Source organism: Lipotes vexillifer, unplaced genomic scaffold (genome assembly GCF_000442215.2).
Source record: "Lipotes vexillifer unplaced genomic scaffold, Lipotes_vexillifer_v1.1 scaffold382, whole genome shotgun sequence".
Taxonomy (NCBI): domain Eukaryota; kingdom Metazoa; phylum Chordata; class Mammalia; order Artiodactyla; family Lipotidae; genus Lipotes; species Lipotes vexillifer.
In genome coordinates, this window is record NW_006780611.1 from 11,387,214 (window position 1) to 11,396,571 (window position 9,358).

The 9,358-nt window shown below is 54.7% G+C and overlaps 1 protein-coding gene across 1 annotated transcript; it reads left to right on the plus strand.

The window, feature by feature from the left end:
• Positions 1-530: 530 nt before the first annotated feature.
• TST (thiosulfate sulfurtransferase) lies at positions 531-7,578 on the plus strand. Its single transcript, XM_007454073.1, has 2 exons — positions 531-1,284; positions 7,115-7,578. Exons 1-2 carry the CDS (start codon positions 690-692, stop codon positions 7,411-7,413), a joined length of 894 nt encoding a protein of 297 aa, XP_007454135.1. The 5' UTR covers positions 531-689; the 3' UTR covers positions 7,414-7,578.
• The last annotated feature ends 1,780 nt before the right edge of the window (positions 7,579-9,358 follow it).

The following is a 9,358-nucleotide window of genomic DNA, read 5'->3' on the forward strand; positions in this document are numbered from 1 at the left end:
AGCGGCGAGGGCGAGTGAGTGCGGCGGCGTGGGGCGGAGGCAGGCGCCCGGGCCGCTTGGGATTGGGCCGCCGACCGGACCACCTGCCACCCAGGGGAGGGTCCCGGTGGCTAGAGCGGGGCGGGGTGCCCCGGGAACCCTGGACCCAACTGGGGCAGAGGGCACTGTACCGGGCCGGACTCAGGCATTCAGGAGGCGGGCGAGCCCAGGTTGCTGAGAGGCCGCAGGAAGGTTTGCTAGACGAGAGGCGGGGGCGAGGGCGAGGGCGTGTGCGAACCCTTCCCCATGCGCCCACTCCCCTACCCTACCAGGAAAGGGGGCTCTAGGCCCAAGATGCCTTCTTCCCCCATCTTGGACATCTTTTCGCCGCACTTTCTGGCAGGATCCTGAGGGCGAGTATTGTAGCTTCTGGGGCCAGACACCCTCCCCGCCAACTTCTCCATCTGGAGCCCGCTTGCCCCACCCCCTTCTGCGCGGGAGGGGGGCGCAGGGAGTGGCGGAAGCAGGCTTTCCTTAGGGAATCTGCAAACTTAACCCCACTGCCTGATTGTTGTAAACACGACACCCGTGGGGGAGTGCAGTGGGCAAAAAGCTCCTCCTCCCAGGCCCCACCCCACTGCACCCACAGTCCTCATGCCGGTCTCTTTCCTGGTTCCCACCAGCGCCAGGTGATACGGAGAGCTGAAACCATGGTTCCGCAGGTGCTGTACCGGGCTCTGGTCTCCACCAAGTGGCTGGCGGAGTCCGTCCGGGCTGGCAGGCTGGGCCCTGGCCTTCGAGTGCTGGACGCCTCCTGGTACTCGCCGGGCACCCGCGAGGCCCGCAAGGAATACCTAGAGCGCCATGTGCCCGGCGCCTCCTTCTTTGACATAGAGGAGTGCCGGGACAGAGCGTCGCCCTACGAGATGATGCTGCCCAGCAAGGCGGGCTTCGCCGACTACGTGGGCAGCCTGGGCATCAGCAACGACACGCATGTGGTGGTGTACGATGGTGACAACTTGGGCAGCTTCTATGCGCCGCGGGTCTGGTGGATGTTCCGTGTGTTTGGCCACCGCACCGTATCCGTGCTCAATGGTGGCTTCCGGAACTGGCTGAAGGAGGGCCACCCGGTGACTTCTGAGCCCTCACGCCCAGAGCCAGCTGTCTTCAAAGCCACACTGGACCGCTCCCTGCTCAAGACCTACGAGCAGGTGCTGGAGAACCTCGAATCGAAGAGGTTCCAGCTGGTGGATTCACGGGCCCAAGGGCGGTACCTGGGCACGCAGCCGGAGCCAGATGCAGTAGGTAGGTGTCCCCGTGGTGGGGATGGTCCCTGGGGAGCAATGCCCAGTGGAGAGATGGGGAGTAGGATGTCTGAGACCGTCTCCAGGTTTTGCCCTCAGTAACCCCATGCAGGCCTCAGTCTTTCCATCTGTAAAATGAAAGGGTAGAGCCCAACCTAAAGGCTTTTCAGGCTCTGATGCATGAGGACGTACACATGTGTTCCCATAGCCACGTGCTAAGGCGTGACCTAGCATCTGTATGGAGTGGCATAAGCAGAGGTGACTGATGACATATCCACCCACATCCATGCCCAGGCGCTAGCTCCACCACATGCCCAAAAGTGTCCGTGAGCCACACATGCATCGCTGAACAGAAGCTTCCTGAGGACCTCTCTAGTGCTTCAGAAATTCTTAGAGACATGAACAATGCTCTTCCCAGCACCCCATCCCTCCCTCCAGCTCTACTGGACCCCCTGACCTTCCTTAAGTTACTTGCTCAGTTAAGTGCTGAACCCAGTGCTGCCTAGTTTCAAACCAGTGCTTTAAACCAGGATGCACCATCATTCTGCCCACTCCCCACCTCCCAGGGCCAGCAGGGAGCCCTTCCACTAGGCATCTTTAGGGAGATGGCTCATGAGTTCTCTCATGGGTGTGTGTGTGTGGGGGGGGGGGGTTCTACACTGCTGGAGGTGGGGGGAGTCTCAGGAGAGGAAATGCTGCGTTCTAGCTAGAAACTCCTAACAGAGAGGACCACGGAGGTCTTGCCATCACCCCTTCTGGGCGCCCTCCAGCCCCTGCCTGGACACCTCTGGTGGCCAGGACCTCACTGCTCTCAGGGCCTCTCGGGGCCCAGGCTGGCTGAGCCCTCAGGATGGCGGGAGGGGGCTGCGGCTCTGTCCTCAGTCAGGGCGCCTCTGTGGAATCCAGCTGCTGTGCAACGTTTGGACTAACTTGTTGAAAAATCCCTTTCTTTCTGCGCCTCTGAGGAGAGAGCGCTGTGAAAGCTGCTTCCAACATTCTTAGAGCTGGAGGGACTGAAAGGTCACCTCATCAGTCAGAAGAGAGGCTGTGGTGCACAGAGGAAGGAGTAGGTCAAGCCCACTTGGGTAGTTAGTGGAAAGCGCAGGGCTCTGCCCTCACCATCGTGGCTTTCTCCGAGCCCCGTGTTCTTCCTGCCCAGCTTGCTCTCTGAAGTTCTAGAGTTGAAGATTCAAGTTTGTTTAGCACCTTCCAGAGACTCCTGGCACGGAGCTCCTGCAGCCTCCTCCTGGCCTTGGTTCAAGGCACGTTCTCTCCTTGGGACTTAAGCTGCCGCTGGAGGGAGGAGAGGTGGGATTGTTTCTCTAGCTGCTCCCCATCTTGCTCTGAAGCAGACAGAATAAGTAAAGGGAGAGTTTAGAGATGCCAGATCCCATCTCCTTACTCCCATTTTAAAGATGAGGAAACTGAGGCTCAGAGAGGGGGAAAAGCCTGCGGCTGCAGGTAAGACCTCCTGGAAGCCCCGAATTCTAAAGTCCCTCCCCCTCTCCGTGGCCCGCTTCCCCCCTCCTCCAGTTCCCATCTGGAGACCAGGGAGCATGGACCCCAGTTTAAGCCCTGCTCCTCCTTTGTGCTGGGACCTCAATCAGTTAATTGCTTGGCCTCTTTGGGTTCCCTTATAAAATGAAAAAGAATAATGCCAGCCCTACCCACCTGGCTGTGTATTTATTAAATGCAGCAGTGGCTGGAAAGGTATTTTTGAGAAGGGTGAGGAACTGTGCAAAGGCCGGGCGCCTGGAAAGCCTCCCGTACAAGACATTTGGGGAATGTTAGGGCATGTGAGGCTCTGCCGAGTTCACAGTCCTCTGCTTGTGGTGGGATCACAGAGGCACCCCGTGGGCTCAACTGTCCAGATGTAACACCCAGGGAAGTGTGGGTGTCCCTGGAAGGAAAGACCCCCAAGAGGAGCTGGAAACAGGGCCTTAGAAACCCGACAGCCACTTCCTGCCCCTTTCAGGCGAGTAACTTCCCCTCTGGCCTCAGTTTTGTGCCCCCAGTGCCTTCAGTCCTGTTTGTAAGGGACAAAAGGTGAGAGTCAGACAGACCTGAGTTTACATCCTGGTGTGGCCTCCGGCAGTTCCCTCCACCTCCGAACCCTCCTCCTAATGAAAGGGACACCACTTACCTTGTAGGAGCCTTGGGGAAAGGGAGGGAACAGAGGTGGGAGTTGATCCAGCTCAGTGTCTTTATAAACCTTATTCTCTTTTCCTCCCCACCGCCCACCCCAGGTGGGGGGTCCATGAGCGTGAAGAGGGAGGATATTGACCCCCTAATGCGTACTATTATTTGCAGGACACTTTATATACATTCTCCCCCGGGTACCTACGGCAGCCAGACAGGGGAGGCAGGCGGGGGTTCAAAGCGGTCCCACTTTGCAGGTGGGGAAAGGGAGCAGGAACTTCTCTATCCAGACACAGAGGCCAAGACTTGACCCCAGTCGCAGGATCAAAGTGGCGTTATTTCCCAAGGGCACTGCTGTGTAAGCAAACACGGGGATGGGGTTGGTGGGGGGGCGGGGAAAGGTCATAGCTTCCAGGTGTTGCTTCATATTGCATCATGGGGTTGTATGGCTCCTGCCTGTGTCTCCTCCCAGGGATGCGGACTGGGGTGGGGGTCAGGGGGAGTGCTGAGCAGCCTCCCAGCCACCAGGGTTGGGAGCTGCCCACTGGGGCTGCCTGCACTGGGTTCCTTAGTGTCTTTAGGACGAAAGCAAGAAAGAGCTACACAGGTTTTCCTGGCCTTGGAAACCCATACCTATCAGTGACCTGAGGGATGCTAATTCACCAACTAGACTAGCATCTCCTTGGCCAAAGCTGGAACATCAATTCAAGTCCCAGACCTCTGAGCAGGCATCAGGAGAGGTCATCTCAGCCATTCCCCTGCTTCAGCCACTCTTTCCAGGAAGGCTCAGGGTAGTCAAAGTACACAGGCTTTGGGGTTGGGCACACCTGACTGCACATCACACCTGTGCTGTGTGTCGTGGGGCAAGTTACCTCACCTCTCTGGGCCTGGGCCCCCCATTCGTGCCAGGAGGCTCATCTCTCTCCCCAGCTCCGTGAGGATTGAGGAAGATGAAGTTCTTGAGATAGCCCATTGTCTGGTGCCAGAGGTTTTGAGCTTGGTGGCACGCCTGCTGGGGCCAGGGAGAGCCACAAGCCCCCAGCTGAAGCTGGACTTGGAACAGCAGCAGGAGCCCTTGTCCCTGGGCGCCAAGTGCCTTTCCCCTCATTGGCTGTTGGCTGTTCTCCGAGGTTCTCTGGCCAACTTCATCTCAGCCCTCCCCCCGTGAAGGCGGCCAGTTCCTGCTCATTTAAATTCCTCAGACAGGTCCTGAGCCTTCCCTGGCAGAAAGGGAAGGCTCCCACCTCCCGATGCTGGCCCAGTGTGGGGGCTGGAGTCGGCAGAACGCCCTGCCCCCAACTTCTTTACTCAGAGTGGTGCCTTTTATTAATTAGAAGAAAACAATAAAGCTGTTTCATCAGGGATGGGTGGAAAGAAAACAAAACAGCGTTCAGGACTCAACGAACACTTGTGCTCTTCAATGCACTTAAATCCAGCCCACGGCCTGGGTACTGAAACTTTTTTTTTTTCTGTGGTGGGATTTCAGTTCCCCCACCAAGGGTTGACCTGGGCCCCAGCAGTGAAAGCATGGAATCCTAATCACTAGGCCACCAGGGAACTCCTTGAAATATTTTCAAGTTGGGTTTCTTGGAAGAGAACACCTTTGAAGCCAACAGACCAATTGCCCTTCCCTGGTAGGGTCAGTACACATCTGATCTTAGATCAAAGTTTCCAGGCAAAAAGTGAAATCACAACAGGAAGAAATCACTATAATTTTATAAGTCAGGGGACTTCCCTGGTGGCACAGTGGTTAAGAATCTGCCTGCCAATGCAGGGGACATGCGTTCGAGCCCTGGTCCAGGGAGATCCCACATGCTGCAGAGCAACTAAGCCCGTGCGCCACAACTACTGAGCCTGCGCTCTAGAGCCCGCGAGCCACAACTACTGAGCCTGCGTGCCGCAACTGCTGAAGCCCGCACGCCTAGAACCCATACTCTGCAACAAAGGGAAGCCACTGCAATGAGAAGCCCGCGCACCGCAACGAAGAGTAGCCCCCGCTTGCCGCAACTAGGGAAAGCCCGCGCACAGCAACAAAGACCCAACGCAGGCAAAAAAAAAAAAGGAAAAAGTTTAAAAAAAAAAAAACGGAAATCCTTTAAAAAAAAATTTTATAAGTCAGGACATGTAGTCAATCAAAGGAGCTCTTGATTTGCGCCAGCCAATTTTGAATCCTCATTGGCCTCGGGGTGAGGAGAATGGGACTTTGCTGGCATGATTACTCACCTCCTGGGTGCCCACGGTCATTAGGGGTTTTTATCTGCAGAAGCTGACTTCCCAACAAGCCTGTGAGGAAGGTGGAGTTATCTCCCCATTTCAAAGGTGGGGAACTGAGGCTCAGACGTGCAGGGCATGCCTGGCTGCACGCTGGTGCCCTGATTACCCCCGGTCAGGTCCTTTCCCTCCCACGGCTGCCCAGTCTGGTCCTGCCCTGCCCCACAGTCTGGGTTAAGTGGGGAATTTTGGAGGAAGGGGAGCCCAAAGAGACACCCCAACCTTCCTCAGGCCCCCCTCCCAGTGCCCAGTCTGCCAGGGTGTAGGGCGCTTGAGGACAAGGAGTGACCTAGGCCTTGGGTCTGCACGTGGCACCAGCTCTGGCCATGGCCCAGCCCCACTTGCCCCACATGCTGGCTATTCTGAAGCCAGATTTGGCAGGGGGCCTTCCTGGGTGCAGAGAAGGTTCTGGAATGGACCCTGGAGCTAGCCTAGCCCCCATTCTGCTTCCGTCAAAGCCTCTCAGGGCTGCTAGGAAGATCCTGAAGGGACCACACTGCCCCCATTCTCACCTGTCCCCCATCGTAGGTGGGCAAGTGGTAGAGAAGCAGCAGCATCTGAGGGTGGCTCGGCCAGCTGTAGTAAGTCGGTGCTTTACCCTATACAACAGCCCTTCCACACGCAAACACTCATTCCCACTGTACCCACGGGGACACTGAGGCTCAGAGAGGTTATATGACTTGCTTGAGGTCACCTTGCCAGTAAGTGGCAGAGTTGGGATTTGAACTTACGTCTCAAACCAAGCCCCAGGCTCTTTCCACACTGTGTGCTTGACAGGAAAACCACGGGCCTCCGTGTAATCCTGGGTCTGCCTTTACCTCTCTGTGTGGCCTCAGGCTAGCCTTTTCACTTTGCCAAGCCTCAGTGTACTCATCTGTAAAATGGAGTGACATTATATTTAGTGAATTATGCGGTTATGTGTTTAACCTCTATCTTCCTTGCTAGACTGTAACCTCCCTGAGAGCCTGGGCTGTGTCTCCCCTTCACCACCGTGTTCTCAGCAATAGCCCATAGCATTTGCAGTCATCGTCCCATTTGCTGTTCTCCACAACCCTATGAGATAGGTACGTACCACTGAGCCCATTTTACAGATGAGAAAACTGAGGTTCAGAGAAGTGAAGCAAGTTGCCCAAGGTAAAGGTTAGTAGATGATAGAGCCAAGACTCCTCCCTGTCCTCTCAAGCAGGTAGCACATTCCTGCGTCAAGGCAGATTTTGGCGTGGGGGGCGTGATGTCATGAGCACTGGATGTAGGTAGGGCTGGAATAAATTGAGCTCTGAGAAGGGCAAAGATGTTATTTTTATTTGCAAAGCTCCCTCTCCTTATAGCCACGGTTGATTGTGACCTCCAGGCCCCACTTACCCCCACCCACTGTGTCACTCCTAACCCTGTCTTTCCCTTTGTCCTCTACCCCTGCCCAGGACTGGACTCGGGCCACATCCAAGGCTCAGTCAACATGCCCTTCATGGACTTCCTGATGGAGGATGGCTTCGAGAAGAGCCCGGAGGAGCTTCGTGCCATGTTCGAGGCCAAGAAGGTGGACCTCGCAAAGCCCATCATCGCCACGTGCCGAAAGGGTGTCACTGCCTGCCACATCGCCCTGGCCGCCTACCTCTGCGGCAAGCCCGATGTGGCCATCTATGATGGTTCCTGGTTCGAGTGGTTCCACCGGGCCCCCCCGGAGACCCGGGTGTCCCAGGGGAAAGGCGGGAAGGCGTGAGCAGTGGCCTCTCCTACCCTCGCCCACAACTCCTGCCAGTGGAGTGACCCCAGCGTGGCCCGCAGCTGGTCCATGCCTCGTCGGCTAAGGAGATGAACAAGATTTTAGAGTTAATGGGTAGAGCGCTTCTTTTCCCAACAACACTGGAATAAAACTGGCCTTTTCCAAGTAGCTGTGTGAGCCCGTTCCTCCCTTGGTTCCATCCTTACCCCATGTTTCCTTCTCCTTCAGATTCCTTAGAATCCACCGAGGAAGGGAACCTCCACACCCACCCACACGCTGGGGACACCGCTTTATTACTTAGTTTTGGCAAAGGAAGCCTCCTGTTGCCGCCTGTCAGATGGAGCACGCTGGGACCTTTCCTGGAATGGGTACCAGGAAGCCAGACAGATAGTGAAACCTAGGTTAGCCGGCACACCATCCCTTCCTGCTGTGGGTCCAGCCCTCTAGGAGGAGAGGGTGGGAGGGGAGACAGCTGGTCTTCACCTGAAATGAGTGTTCAAAGAGGTGTCCCACAGGCCCTGGGGCCTTTCAGAAGAGGTGATGCTCAGAAGCACCCCAGTGTTCACTGCAGCACTATTTACAATAGCCAAGACACGGAAGCAGCCTAAATGTCCATCAACAGAGGAATGGATAAAGAAGGTGTGGTACATATATACAATGGAATATTACTCAGCCATAAAAAAGCATGAAATAATGCCATTTGCAGCAACATGGATGACCTGGAGTTTATCATAGTAAGGGAAGTAAGTCAGACAAAGACAAATATCATATATCACTTATATATGGAATCTAAAATACGACACAAATGTACTTATTTACAAAATAGATACAGACTCACAGTCTTTGAAAACAAATTTATGGTTACCAAAGGGGGAAGGTGGCGGGGGGATAATTTAGGAGTTTGAGATTAACATATACACACTACTATGTATAAAATAGATAGTCAACAAGGGCCTACTGCATAGCACAGGGAACTCAACATTCTGTAATAAGCTATATGGGAAAAGAATCTGAAAAAGAATGGATATATGTATATGTATAACTGAATCACTTTGCTGTACACCTGAAACTAACACATTGTAAATCACCTATACCCCAAAATAAAATAAAAATTCAATTAAAAAAAAAGGCGCAACATTGTAAATCAACTGTATGCCAATAAAATTAAAAAAAAAAAAAGAAGTAGGCCAAAGGAAGGTGGTCTCCACCTTGGGTGCCCTTCCTGGATCAGAATAAGACCCTTTGGGGAGCGATGTGGGGAGGGGCTAGAAAGAAGCTTCAGCCCCTGGGAGAAGGTCTTTGAGCTCTGCCAGTGGGAATCAGGAAGCTACAGGAGAAGCAAGTAACCTGGTAGACTGGGACCTATGTGACTGGATTTGGAGTTTCCTGGAAACAGGCTGTCTAAACCCTCCTTTGGGGCTTCAAGATGATTCCAGGCCCCACCTAATGGGGATTCTCTGATCCCAGCTGTCCAGTCTTCCCGGGTTAAGTTTGGACAAGAGGAGTAGGGCCAGGGACCGAGGTTGTCAGTGATGGACCCCAGCCCCTAACCCAGCGTTGGGGCGATCAGGTGCTCTGTTACTGCTGAGGGTGTTGGGTTAGTGGCAGGGAGCTGAGGGCCCATGGGGTCTGCAGGGGAAGAGGGCTAGGGCAGTCTGGACCCCTCTTGCCTCCATGCCATCCTTCTGCCAGGTTTAGGTCCCTTATTGGAGCCTTTAGGGGCCAAAGAGCCAATCTCAGGGGATGAAGACTCTCCCCGCACTCCCTCCTCCTCCTCCAGTCCCAGAGCTCATTCCATCAACATGTTTACTGAGCACCTACTGTGAGGTGGGCACTGGTCCAGGTGCTGGTAACATGGCAGTGAACATAATCTCCCTCCTCATGTGTGCTTCACATCCTACCTGGGGGGATATATATATATATATATATATATATATATATA

Coding starts and splice junctions, on each gene's coding strand:
- TST (XM_007454073.1), top strand. CDS start 690: ATGGTTCCGCAGGTGCTGTACCGGGCTCTGGTCTCCACCAAGTGGCTG. Junction 1,285..7,114: donor GCCGGAGCCAGATGCAGTAG/GTAGGTGTCCCC, acceptor ACCCCTGCCCAG/GACTGGACTCGGGCCACATC.